General features: G+C 45.0%; 1 protein-coding gene across 10 annotated transcripts in view; it reads right to left on the bottom strand.

Moving 5' to 3' along the window:
* ema (C-type lectin domain containing ema) overlaps positions 1-14,616 on the bottom strand; it is a 53,625-nt gene that overhangs the window by 18,145 nt on the left and 20,864 nt on the right. For all 10 annotated transcript variants that reach the window (XR_013307916.1, XR_013307915.1, XM_077634008.1 and 7 more), the window contains 11 exons: positions 12,319-12,439; positions 11,146-11,332; positions 9,178-9,228; positions 8,581-8,694; positions 7,550-7,808; positions 6,549-6,678; positions 5,644-5,744; positions 3,446-3,498; positions 3,311-3,380; positions 2,744-2,898; positions 1,173-1,223 (listed from right to left, as the gene is read on the bottom strand). Coding sequence is in view for 8 of the 10 variants with exons in the window: in XM_077634008.1 (XP_077490134.1) it covers positions 1,173-1,223; positions 2,744-2,898; positions 3,311-3,380; positions 3,446-3,498; positions 5,644-5,744; positions 6,549-6,678; positions 7,550-7,808; positions 8,581-8,694; positions 9,178-9,228; positions 11,146-11,332; positions 12,319-12,439 (1,292 nt within the window). In the remaining 2 variants the exon portion in view is untranslated. The remainder of the gene's footprint in view (positions 1-1,172; positions 1,224-2,743; positions 2,899-3,310; positions 3,381-3,445; positions 3,499-5,643; positions 5,745-6,548; positions 6,679-7,549; positions 7,809-8,580; positions 8,695-9,177; positions 9,229-11,145; positions 11,333-12,318; positions 12,440-14,616) is intronic.

Below are 14,616 nucleotides of genomic sequence, written 5' to 3'. Positions count from 1 at the left end.
AATGAAAAACAAGATGATCACGACAAATGAAACCAGAAGCAAGTACAAATGACGACGGCAATACTTAACTGGCAATATCAGAAGACAATTTTCTGTCGTCAGACAACATCGTAGCATGAAACAATTTGATTACAGCAGACTCGCCATAATTCACAGGCAATAATTTGCACTTTTGGTTAACTGAAACGAATTTCAAAATTCTAGTTCGCCAGGCATATTCTCAATGCATTTTAAAGCCGCTCAATTCAAACTTCTTTTCTTGCTCCACTGCTCCTGGCGTGCAAAAGAGGGGCGGCCAAGATAGGATATACAAGGTAGGTTTACAGTGCCATGCGAGCTGAAAATTCAGCCCCTCCAACCGCTTAACTTGGAAGCAGTCCGAAGGGGGGGCATATCAAAGTCTGATTGGCACTCCAAGCGACTGGAGGCATCCAGTGCATTAGTTTTGTTCTTTAAGTTTTGCTACCAGTTTCGGCGATAGTGGCTATCAGCCGCAGATCAACGAATCAAGCCCCGTTGTGCGCCATTTTGGACACTGATTGGCACATCACTTGTTTTTTTTAGAAGGCATCTCGCCACTACGTAAAAATGTGCATTCCTCTCATTTCCATCTGTGTGGTCGGGTGCACCGAAAATGTGCGTTCATCATGAGCTGCTCTTTGTGTTGTGAGGCCTCCTCACAAGGATATTGTGCACAAGCTGTACACCGAAGCTGTGCATCGAAAGCAGTATTTTTCTCATGACAGAGGTGTCACGTGGAAAATGAGTGCGAGAGACCCATGGCTAGCCTCAAGCACACCCCACGTTCACCTTGTCATGTGGTTTTACAGTGCTAGCACTGCCAGCAGCTGTCCAAGGTCATGCAGATTACCCAGCTCGAAGAGCAAAATGTGATTGTGAGAGTGCTATTAGGAAAAGAAAAATGCCTCTCGCATGGGTGCGGCACGCAATTTATCGAATGTTCCTGTGAACGAGAGTTCAATAGCCGCGGACAGTAGTGCTATACTTTTACATGGGATTTTCATGGCGATGCTCAGACTGTTCGATATAATCAATAATCCAATAATATCCGATTCAATATATCCGGGACTGACTACATACTGAAATCAGCAAGGAATTAAGCAAGCAGAACACAAAAGATAAAATATGTGCAGTACGTTGCTTTGAATTACCTTCATTTCTTGGTACTCATCTTCAAACATGTCGAGAAAGATCTCCTCACTCTGTTGGCCATCATCAGCACATGTAAAGAAGAAAAATTAAAGAAAATGCCATGTAGATTGCATTTTAAAGGAAGGTCCCATAATACTAATTTTTTCACAAGAACCTGTACACATTTGATATGAGATTTTGTCATTGTCAGCAAAAGGTATTCACTGTAGCCATGGCCACCTATATTATACATGCCTGGACATCCGCTCCAAATCAGCCGTTCGTTTTCTTGTCTACAATTCTGGGATGCGAGCACCCCTCCTAGGCGAGCAGGTCAGAAGAGGGACTTTCAATGCGCGTCTATGGGCGCATGCTGCTGGTTCACATGCATTTCAATACCCTTTGCCTTGACCTGCACTGCAGGATAATAATGACCTCATAGTGTCCCAGCAGAGAGTACTCAGAAAATTGTAAAGTGACAGAATGTGCTTGTGTAGATAAGGAGCATGTATGAAGAACTCTTTGCAGTCTGCATCAGCCTTGTGTACAGAGGTCAAGCAGTGCACACCAGTGAGTGAAAACTGAAATCAGACAGTCGACGGCTTTCAGGTAAAGTATTCTTAAAGTATTTATCCAGCCTCACTGAAGCCTACAAAAACCTTGGATAGCTGCGCGAAACCAAGTGCACAGTGCAGAGCAGATAGTCTGCAATACGAGAGCCTCATTCAGTGCGGCAAGTGCCTAGTTTTGGTACCCAGCTTTGGCACTCGCTGCAATGACGCGCTCACATACCAGATTACAAGTGCAACGGTCGGCATCATTTGATCTTGGCTAAAATTACTGGGCATGGATAAATTACGAGGCTATGTTAGAGCTTATCTGTCGCACTACTGCGAATGTAGCGGAACAGCCACAACCGCAGACATGCCCCACACAGAGTTACTAAACTCTTTGACTGGCATCAGCATTTCGCAAAACCTCAGTTGTCGCTGAACTTCACGTTAACCACACGGGTAAACAACTTCGCCGCCTTATTTTTTTTTTTTGTCTCTTCCTCCATTTTTCATATAACCTCCATTTTTCGGTGTAAGTGGCCTTTCTATCAATAGAGCATGGTAATCAGCAACCAGAAATGTTTTATTGTTATTTCATGGTTTTATGTTGCATATTTTGTAATGGAGGGACCACAGAACTTAGCACAGAAGTTTTCTCAATCATGCTTAAATTAAACAAAGTCAGTACATCAGTGGCAATCGTTAAAGATAGAAAATGACAAGTAGTTACAAACTGGTAAGAACAAAAAAAAACAAAAGAGGCGTATGAAATGGCATAGTTTTTGTTATTCTACTTAGCATTCAAGTGTTCTGATTGCTTGTTCATGTGAACGAAACGACACAGATCACTTCACAGTTCAACCTTATTCCATAGAGCTTTGTAGCAAAAAAACAAAAATGCGAATGATCCATTAATTGGTGGAATGGGTGGCACGGGCAGCTAGTGTGTTGGATCAGCGTTTAATCGACATACAGGCAGACTTGAATTTGTCCTTCATGTGTCCCCCTCCAAAAAGAGGAGGGGTCTGCTCTCGCACCTTGTAGAAGTTTCGGAGCAGGAGCGTGCTCTCCTCCTTGGCCTGCTCCAGCCCGGCCAGGTGGTGGTCCTGCAGGCACGACTGGCCGTCCACCGTCGCCAGCTGCCGAAGAAGCAGCAGCGACATCTCCAGTGTCGCCAGCCGCACTTTGCTCCCTGTCGGAAAAAGGGACGCCGTGGGGGACTGGTTTACAAGCGACTCAGAATTTTCAAAAACTGTGCAAAGAATAATAAGGAGAGCCGCACACTTCCAAGTACCTCATTCAAGAATGAAGCAAGGCAAGCCTTAAGCACAGCAACCACCTAGCAGGCTTATCGAGGCAGGTGTTGGCAGCTTACAGCAATGGGACAGGCTACTCACTGAGCCGCCATGGCGGGTTTTAAGGCATTATATGAAGAGCTAACTGGGAGAAAAACATTCGCACTGCAGCAACCTCATTGCAGAGGCATTCTTTGAGGAAGGGCTTAGCTGAACTTCAAGTATTAGATAAATACACTGAAAAAAAAAAACAAAACAATTACACAAATGCTAAAAAACAAAGCGGAAACACCACAGACACACACTCACCATATTTACAGCTCAGGGTGATGATCTGGATTAGCTTGTCCATGAGGGCAACGTTGTACCAATGTTTTGTCTGCAGATTACAGATGGCCAATAAGTTGAAGGACACAACAAATGATGCTCAATTCTGGTGCATACCTCTGGATTCAGCGAGGGCATGAGAACTGTGTCTAAAAGCTCCCGGTTGATGCCTGTTTGAAAAATAAAAATGTTAACTGTTACCTCTCCTGCAGTGAGCTGATGCAATGAAGAAAGCGAAGCGAACACATCCCCCAATATGATCAATTTCAGCTACTGCATTGCCTTTTGCTGCCTAAGACATAGAGGAAAACCCCCCAAAAAGCAATGAGAAATGCATGCCAAATATGCCACCGGAATTTTACCATCCTTCAAGCGCATTCACCCGAGGGTGTCGTAAGAAAAGCCAGTTTCCGCCTTTTTCACACGGCTGCTCTGCTTCACTGGCTGAAAACAAACCGCCAGCTCCTACTGTGCATGTGCTGCTTATGTTAGTAACAGGCACATGTGACAGATGGCAGCAGTTGTCAAGCATACATTTGCCACTTCACAGGTGCAGTTGGTGCCTCATGGAACCAGGTCGCACCTGCGACTCCTACACGCGTTTGTTTCCAACCAGTAGCAGATAAATTTCCACCATTCCCCAGAAGCCACCACATCTTGTGAAAAAAGGTGGCTTGTAACCTAAGAGCTGACCTCGAGGTTTACAGCGAGCACCAGCAACAAGAAGACTATATAGAAAAATAATTAAGGAAGGGTTCATTAATCTTTGAAAAAATCACAAACATATGACATAAGCAGCCCTTTTTTATATATCCTTAATTATCTTCACCACTATTTGAAGAGTTAATAATTAAATGCACTACAAGCAACAAAGCATGCATAATTCTATATCATCTTCAAGAATACTCTGAGTGCATTCGTAATCAATTGAGTATGGCAGACATGCCTAAGCAGAAATGGGCCAAAAACCAGGTCCCTAGTTGCCCAACACAAACTACCACACAAGAGCATGCACAGATGAAAAGAAAACTACATAGAAAAACACAACAAAGTTTATTAAGGGTAGAAAACGTAGCGCAAAAAAGCCAGTAATGAACAGTTGTACATTACTTCATGAAGGCTGGTCCACCATTTCAAGCACAGTAATAAGCTTTGTTTTCTTTTCAGGTGACTTCCCATTACCACAGAAAATTCAATTTCCAAGTAAGTGCCAATGTTACACAGTGGAATCTTGTTAGTTCATTCTTTTTTTATTCAAGCCTCCTGTTCATTCAAATTGATGCTTTGGTCCTGTGAACATCAAGTGTATCAAAACAGACCTCCAATTCAAATTCTACATTTGTTTGAAGGAAGTTACAATCCCCTTTTGAAGTTTGAATTATAAATGAATAACTGTACATACATAATTCGGCACTAGCGCGGTGTTAGACACCAAAGTCGGTCTCAATACAGGCTACGTGTGATGTCTTCTCGAATGTCTCAGTTTTACACTGTTCACAAGTTGTTTGCAACTGAAGATGGCTGCCGTACACATTCCCGACTGCAAAGCATGACATGACGAGAACATGAACGCACACATCGCCCATATATATTTCAGTAGAACACAAAGATGTTACGTTACCCACCAGCTGCATGAATCCACAAAGGGAAAGAGAAGCAGAGGAAGAAAGACATCAAGAGAGAAACAAATTACACTGGAAGACCGACTGGCACATCATGAACAAGAACAGTAAAGAAGAAAATGCGGACATTACAACAACAACAGAGAGGTGAAGACAACCGAGACACTAATGGTACAAAGACAAAGCAAATAAGGCAGGTAGAGCAGAAAGATAAGCGTCAACACTAACGCATGAACAGTAGTAAACAAACATCTCACAAAATGGGTAATCTTCCCACTGCTCTGACCATTTGTTTGAGAAAACACTCTTGATCAACGTACTGCACTATCCCACTCATAATGCCACATTGGCCGTTTACCTTCATTGCCCGAGAACAGAGGCTGCAGTCGTAACCAAGTTCAGGCTGTCTCAAATCACTCGAACAAGAAGACTACAGGCCTGTCCAAATGCTTTAGATTATACTCAGAAGTGGGTGCAACCACGGGACTAAGATTTTCAAATTCTGCAGGAAGGACTCTGAAGGCCTCGCAGAAATTTATCGGCGAGATACCACCACTGTTGGGCGAACAGTGCAACTCCAACAGAGTCGACAATGAAGTCAACACTAAGAAAGTCAAATTCGATTATGCATTGTTTTAAAAAGCTTTGCAGCTCTCGGGGGAGCAGTTGAGACAACCACTGGTGCAGACTGACCTGGATTGTGGCCCAATGCGTAGAGTAGACACAGCGCGAACAACGCTGGGTGATCGTTTTCGCTGCAGTCTAGGGCGTTCAAAATGGCAGCCAGGAAGGGCCTTGAGAATAAAATGGGAGGAACCGAGAGAAGACATCATGCCATCAGAGCAAATTATCCTGCACCACAAATGCGTCAAATAATTGCACCCTTCCTATGTGAAGCCCAGCATGGAATTTCTAATTTGCAACATCGGTACACCCCAAATACCTGCAGATACCACGAGAAAGCTTACGCTTCCTATGATGTGATCTGCAGTTGCTGATAAAAGAAGTTATTTACTCTTAAGCTGAATGGCACTCTTAAGGCCCCTAATTTTCAGCACAGTCGACAATTTTATATTCTGCGAATTGAGAACAAATAATTTGCATATTCCGTTCATTATATCATTCCTCTGTTGTCCACGAACACTATAGTATTAACAACAACAACAAAAAAGAATGTGGCTGCCAACACACAGTTCCACGAAATTTCATGCAACTTCATGCCTTAGGCGTACCTAGCAAAACAACAAAACACTGAGCAGGTTTATGTTTTCAAATGAAGTCCTTTGAGACCAAGAAGTTAAGTTGTCCAGCACCTACTGGCATGCAGCACAACAAATGCCACATTCGTTGGTGGCAATTATTATTCCTCTCCAGTCTCCTAAAAACATCCATTAGCAAGACTTCGTGGACTGCCTGGACAAAGTACACACTGGGCTCTTCCCTGTACCCTCACTAACCCTCGTTCTTAGAAGTTAAGCATCATTCTTCACAACCTGCTCTTTCATCATCTTACTGAACTTAGCACGCTGAAAGCACACTTTGCAAGCTGCTTCCAATCTCTGAGCAAACCTATTTTTCGCGGAAGACACACCACTCACCGTTCACAAAGCAGCCAGCCTTGGCTAAACTGCTCCATAGCAGCCATGTTGAGCCTCTGTGCAACCTGGGCCTTCTGTTCATCGGTGATGTTGAGGCCACCGTCGGGAATGTACGCAGGATTCACCTCGCCTGCAGAAAAGCATTCACATTCATGGCAGTCCGAAAGGCTATCAGACAGCGTGATGAAGAGAGATGCAGGCATCTTCAACACTGCAGAAGACACCAAGCCAAGTGCCAACAACATGCGAAGCGCACCCGTGGTACATTAGGACCTAATGTATCACACTTGGAAAATTTTTTCTGCAGGCACAACAGACTGGCATGACAGTTTGCAACAGATGATACATTCTGATTGACAGCCAGCGTTCCCTGCCGCTGACCAGGAGTGTTTGTGCGCAGAACTATGTAATGCGAATGATGAAGCACATTGTGACTGAAGTTTCATTCTCCTTGTGCTTCTCACAATAGCTCCCAGTACATGTGTGCCCTTTATTAAATCTAAACTGCAAGGAAGACTGACCACACTAAATCACAAAAAAATATATACATATACGAGGTCTCCAGTAAAATTAACATTGAGTTACAAACAAACAAGAAGCTATTTACTCTGCAGATCTGATTAAAATAAGATTTGTCTCTATCAGGGTGTGCCTGCATTATTATGAGGCTAACACAAGAATTATGAAACTAACGAAGGCCTCGGGCCGTATTTCACGAAAATTTTTCCCCAACTCATTCTCTTGCTCAGTTGCCCCTGGGCAGCCCAGCCTTCGACACCAGCACCAGCTGGTGACACTGCTCCTTTAGCTGTCAGTCATGACATCAAGTCACAACCAGTGATAGTAGAAGGACAAAAGAATCAATAAGGCAAAGAATTGTTACAAAACATTGATTCCATGTTACCTTGGTAGGGACAGTGCTTAGAGAAGGGCCAGAGAAACAGATAATAAAGAGATAAGAAAGACAGATTGGCATGCATGATGGAAGCTGTGACCCCTACATGCACAGTCTGCCGATGGCGTCTGCGGATGGTCCCCGTCCTCGGTGTGGCATGGCACTGATTGGCGCAGGCCCTGCGGGTAGGGGTTGGTCGGCGTGGTGGTTGACGAGCTGCTGGCACGAGGGTCACCGCTGCAGCCCTGTTCCTCCGAACTCAGCATGGTCACCTCGCTCGCTGCTGCCGCTGACGTCCAAGTCTCCAGGCTCTTCTCTAGCGACTCCTCCGGCGCCACAAACTCAGGCTCACTGCCCAGGTCGCTCTGGGAACACACCCGTGCACACATCCAAACTGGCAATCAAACAACTTCCAGATTTTTGCTCGATAAAAGCACCAGTGGCACCTGGTGAAGATGCCGGCTTAGCCCTTGTGAAGGCGTCGGTGAGTGAAGCCTCCACCAGCCACATTCCCAGCTCAACCTCCTAGCTAGAGGGCTAGCCACTGACCCACCCAACTTTACCCTCCAAAAGCACTACCCAGCAGTCACCTCCTCAACCCACCTCCATCTTCCAGAAAAATTCTGCTGCGTGCGTGAAGCCTCGGCTTAGAGTACAAACATCAAAGTATAATCCTCAAACTGCTCTCGCAGCCTTCTCGCATCAAATTTCATAACCGTGTAGTCAGTTTTTTTTACGACTCCCGGTGGAAGAAATTATATGAGATAGAATCATAAAATTAAAAACACACAGAGGTCAAATTGCAGTTGTCATATACCGCTAGATTAGCGCACTCTAATGACAAAGGCACTACTCTCAATGAAGACGGAGCTTGTACAAGCTAGAAAAACTTAATAAAATGAAATTCGGGTGTCACCACCACTAGCAGTTTTTCACAAGCTAGGTGCAGTGAGGTCGAGGCAGCTTCATCTCACGCAGATCTCCGAAGTTAGGCAACACTGCCATGCACTTCCAAATTTCTGTGGAGTCCTTCCATGGACTCCAAACTTCCATGCAGCCATTTATTACATAGATGCCTTAGAATGAAAGAAAAGTTAACTGATCGCAAGTGACTGCAATTGAAAATGGGGCTCGCACCTTGTTTGACGCAGAGTCATCCTTAGGCCGTGAGGAGAACACTTTCATGTCTCGGTTCAGGATGATGTTGGCCAGCTGTCGGACTAGCGGCTCATGCGACACTATCAGGAAAACCTGCACATGCGTGCACGTACACTATCAGTAACACACATCAACATGTGCATGTGACAGTACCACCACTGCACCTGCAACGGCACATGAGCATTAGAAATTGCTAGCATAGTCTTTCTTCGACACAGGGCACGCCACAGCAATGTTTTGCAGCTTCCTGCATTTCACGCAGACACTGTGTTCTTTGTCAGAACCATGACTCCATTGATAACAGAGATGAGAAGACCCTGGGAGGCTCCACCTGAAATACAGCTGCATTGGGTAAAAGAATGTCAACACATTTCATGCACTAGTTAGTAAAATATAGCACAGCAGGCTATGCATACACATATTTAACAGTATTCTGATGCCATAGCCAACGAGCGACATATCTCACAGATATAGAAAGAAGAAACAGCTTAAAAAGTGTACGCAGCGTGACAGTGAAGCATACAGAACAGGTATCGCATTAGCAAATCTCACTGAAGTCACCAAAAGTGAGCTCACCTGTGACAAGAGGAACAAGGAGACTACGCTGCTGACTTTCTTCCGGTCGTCCTGCAAGAGGTCACAACACCCATGGTCACCAGTGACAATACATATAGTATTTCAGCTTACAAGTTCCCTGCAGCACTATGGAAGGCAGTTATCTCTTTAGCCAAACAGGAGAGCGCATGAAATGTGTTCCTCCACGCCTCGTCGTCTGTGTGTCATATGCTCAAGGCCAACACAGACATGATTAGACAAAAGTGCAAATCAACACTGTCTATGTACCACAAGCGTACGTATGCCTAACTGCCCTAAGCGCAAGATTTTGTGGGATGTTACACCATTTTTCACATTTAGTTCGAAATATGCAAACACACACATAATATATATATATATATATATATATATATATATATATATATATATATATATAGAAAACTAAACATTTTGACAGATTTGCCTGTCTGGTTGGGTTTGAAGACTTATAATAAACTGTACATCTCCCCTCCATACTTAAAAAACGCTAGCTACTGCCCTCAGTCACCCCTGATAAAGGAGCCGAGTCGGCTTCGAAACGTTGGGTTAAAATTAAAATTTTTTGGTTGGAGATGTACAGCTTCTCTCTCTCTCTCTCTCTCTCTCTCTCTCTCACACACACACACACACACACACACACACACACACACACACACACACACACACACACACACACACACACACACAACACACACACACACACACACACACACACACACACACACACACACACACACACACTGTAGATGGAGGCATAAAAAAATGAATAAAAAAACAAGCCTCTCCCGCACCACTAAAGTATCGCGGGTATAATCCCCAATTGTGAGATAAAAGATGTGGCCCTTGGGCAATTGGGATTTTGCCACCCGAAGGTGGAAAGAAATCAATGTGGGAATGGCTACTAAAGCGACCCACCGCCGGACAAACAGGCCTGGGGAGATTCCCCTCATCTCCCCTGGGAAGTAGCAGGTTGGGGTGGGATATGGGAAAGGGATTTGGGTTAATATGGGTGGGGATATGGGAATTAGGAGGGATTAGGGACAGCAGAACTTTTTACGTGTTTCTGATACCTTTGAGCTCCCTCCCAGGCCTCCTTAGAACGCAAGCACTCAAATTTTAGCCAGTGATCATCCCAGCTTCAAACTTCAACAATGATCATCTCAGCTTCAGACTTCAAAAGCAACAGTTGATGAAAGCAACAGCCAGTGGCCCATACAGTGTGCCGCCCATGCCGCACGGACCATAGACCAATTTAGGCTAGCGAACCAGGTGTCATGCAATGTCCCACTTTCGGCCTGTGAGGCCCATGCCAGAACCTTTTTTTTTTTCTGGCGGGACACCCTGGACTTTCGTCCGCCATGTTATTGAATGCAGCATGGTGAAAAGTAGCACGTATGCTTAATCCACTTACCGCCACCAGCTCCAACCTTCACCTTTGCAGGTGGCAATAAGCGAATGAAGCATGTGCCCAGATTTCGCTATGCTCGGTTCAATAACATGGCGGTCAAAAGTCCACGAGCAAGGTGGGAACCTCGTGGGCTGGAAGTAGAACGTCACGTGATGCCCGGTCCGAGGGCAAGAACCGGCCCGTGGTCCACTGAATCCCCCCTTAACCAATGACACTAGAAAACGAAATGAACATTAATGCTTCGCCCTATTGAACAAATAAGAGGCATAAAAACTCCTGCACTCATGAATCTATCTTCTAATTAGCTGTATTGTTTAGGTCACAAGAAGAGCATTAACAATTGATTACTTTCTTGGTGGGGAAGAACACTGTGCTGTGGTCCTCCTGAATGTGGGTAGAGCTTCAATGCAGACTTTCACCATGTCCGAGTAAGTAATTTTTCTAATGCCCATGCCCACCTTCTCGGGCAGTCTCGAAACATGGCTGACATTGGCTATACCATCAGGAAACAAAAGAAGCGCAGCTGAGATGTGGACACTCACAGGCAGGCACGGGTGAGGTCCCTGGACAAGCGAGTACACATACAGTGGCACCAGCAGCCGGTTGAGCAGGTGGTCGGTGAGAACCGCGTTGAGGGCTTCGATGCGGAGGCACAGGATGTCGTTGACGTAGTGCAGGTGGTCCAGGTGCTCGGCCACCAGGTCTGAGAGACGCGTGCTGTTGCCGTGTCTGTGCATGAAGAGATTCAACATGTGCACTTTGCAGCGGCAGTAGTGGCTTACTCGGGGAAAAAAATAAAATGGCAGTGGTAGCTGCACCAACTGACACATTCTAGTCGTACATGAGCCCATACAAGCTACACACTGCTAACGCTCAAGCACGTGCTCACCAATGCACCCCCGATGGCTCCATGCAGGAATCTAAGCTCGGTTATGGTTTATGTCCCAAAGCGACTCAGGCTATGTGGAACGCCGTAGTGAAGGGCTCCGGAAATTTCGGCCACCTGGGTTTCTTCAACGTGCACTGACACCGCATAGTACACGGGGCTCCAGAATTTCGCTTCCATCGAAATTCGACCGTTGCGGCTGAGATCGAACCCGCGTCACTTGGGTCAGCAGCCGAGCGCCATCACCACTGAGTCACCGCGGCGGCATTAAGCTCGGTTACAGCTTCCCTTGGCAAAGAAGAGAAGGCTACAAGCGCAGAGCATGCGTAACTGTCATTCTCCCCAAATAGTTCAGTTGCACGACTATGTACCTGGCAGCATGGTGCATATGAAGCAGCTGGTGCCATCTACGGAAGCTTTTTGTAACTAGACATCTACCAAGCAAATTTGTAGCAATCAACAGAACTTTCTTAATTGAGTTCCTACATTGAAAGCTGGCAGTAATGTTAGAAACATGTATTCAACAACAAATCCTGACAATATGTTACGTTGTAGGAGAAAACCGATATCTGCAAGCGGGGACTATATTCTGCTGCGCAGGAAGACAGGGCATGTTTCGGCTTTGTAGCTACTGCTCCACATGCATGTTTGTTTTAACACAATAGCATTATTCAATAGAGCAAGGCCCTTGTAGTATCCCCTGTTAAGTGATCGCAAAACAACATAAAGAGCTCGCACAGAAAGACGGTGCGTGTTCAGCGCGATCTGTTTTTACGAGCGTTCAGCCGTGCACAGACGTACACACAAGACAGCAAATAGAACCACTTACTCGGCGTGCATGACGCAGTTGTCCAGTTCAAGCACGTGCTTGCCAATGAAGTAAACGAGGTTGGAGAAGTAGGGCGCGGCCGTCCGATCACGAATGAACTTCAGCATTGCCCTGTCCTCAACTGCAGGGCAGGTCGGGAGTCAGCGGGGGGAGAGTGGAAGAACACACCATAGGCGACACATGTCAAAGGAAGTGACAAGGTCAGGGAAACTGTGCCAAGACAGTTTCAGAGAAAAGGGTCAGTGCGTATGCAAAACATACACAACAGTGGTGCCGTTTACTGTGCAGATAGAATCTCATAACAGAAACGAAACGGGTGCACTGTTATACTTCCAATACTACCACTATTTTCTGTACCATTCGTCTGGTATAAAGACTCACGCTCTAGCTTATGCACAAACTACAGGATATACAAAGAAAGACCCCAAGACGTGTAGAGGGACCTGGAAGGGTGCAAGTGGCCCTGAGTGTGGAAAATGAAGCTCTCACTACGGTTTCAGACTTCCAGGAGGCTTACCACGTGCGGTAGAGACACTGGTAATGGCATTTTAACTCAGAAGAGTGCTATATTGAGAAATTTTAACTCATTTTAATTGAATGCCGGCAATAATTTTTTTTTTGAGGAATTTATCCTGACATTTGACACACCATTTTTTTTGCCAAACTTTACATATTCTCATCTCATTAGACGTTCACTTGTGTCCCAACAATTTTCTTGCACAGGCCCTAGAGTGAAAAACATCCATGAAGCCACTCAAGTTTAACAAAGACGATACAATTGCAGCCAACAGAACCTGCAATACAAGGACACTGATAACATCATGTTTCGATTTACAGGCAGTTTGCTATTCAGCACGAAACCATCAGAAATCTTGTACATACAGTGAACTTTCATTAATTTAAACTCACTTAATTCAAACAGCTAGCTCATTCAAAGTAACATTTTGGCTTCTTTAACTCCAAGTCTATAAGGAAAGGCTTCTGCTGATTCAAACTTTGCATTACTTGAACAAATTTCTGGTCACCTCAGAGTTTCGATTATCAAGATCAATTGTACATCAGCCCCTGCATTTTGTTCTCATCGGACACGGTCATTTTTGGAAACTCAAAATGCACAGTTCTTTGTTCCCACAACTACCCCTCCAAAATGAATGCGACTACAGAAACAATCGCACCATGAATCATCTTAACTATATCAGCATGCAAAATAAAAAATGAACTTTGATGCAATACAGTGAAGTATGTGGAATGTGCCTGAAAATGGGAGCAGGTAGCACTTTGGAAAACGCAGGCAAATATACTGTGTATTATACTGTAGTTGTCAAGGTGCAGTGCAGAAAGAAAAAAAAAACAGGAAACATACTGGTGCATACACAAGGAACAATGTGCGCACGCTGAAAAACGATTCAAGCAGCTATTTTCGATCACGTCAGCAAACGGCAGCAATATATGTTTTAGCACAGCGCCATCACCACCATGAGCCAAGTTGTGTCAACCGCGTAAAAAAGGCCTCTTCTCAATGGCTTCCATTATTCTTGTTTTACGCCAACCACGACCCATAGTTCAGCTTGTTCCCTGAGCCTGTCAAACTCAACTCTCTCGGATGCCCGTAACTAACAAGCACCTTCTCTTGACACCCACCATGAAAACGGCCTTTCTTAGTAACGACAGGAAAGCTACAGGGGAGGAGCGTCTGTAACTGTGTCATTCCATGAAATAGTTTGGCTGCACGATGGTGCTACAGTGTTCTGGAACGCTCCGCACTACCTTTACTCCGCTGCTGATGCAGCTGGCGCCATCTACTAAAGCTTCTTGTATCTAGATGTGCCTGGGAAATTTGTTCCACTGCCACACTTTGCCACCTGCCAAGGTACCAGCTGCAACCTACCACGGTTGGCAGGTAGCTAAGTGGAGAAAGGAAATCCCTACTCACCACCTGTAAAGTATGTTTGGTTGGGTCGTGCATAGCAGTTCATGATGAGGTCTTTATACTATCGCATTGTCACAGCTAATGGTAAGTGGCTGTTTTCCCGAGTGTTTTCCTTGACTTTTAAACATTGAAAGTTCGCAGTTGTGTTAGAAATGTGCCTCAAAGAAAGAATACTAACAAAATAGTATATTTTAGGAGAAAACCAACGGCTCCAAGTGGGAACTATATTCCGCTTCGTAGGAAGATAAGGCGTGCTTTGGCTCCATAGCTTTTACTCCACTGCTAGGAAAGCTTGTTGCGCAGTATACCTATCAATTCATTGCGTACGTTCTGCATATGCTTATTTGTTAATTTCAGTTAAAACATTC

Source organism: Amblyomma americanum, chromosome 8, assembly GCF_052857255.1.
Source record: "Amblyomma americanum isolate KBUSLIRL-KWMA chromosome 8, ASM5285725v1, whole genome shotgun sequence".
Classification (NCBI taxonomy): Eukaryota; Metazoa; Arthropoda; class Arachnida; order Ixodida; family Ixodidae; genus Amblyomma; species Amblyomma americanum.
This window is presented reverse-complemented; position numbering and strand designations above follow the sequence as displayed.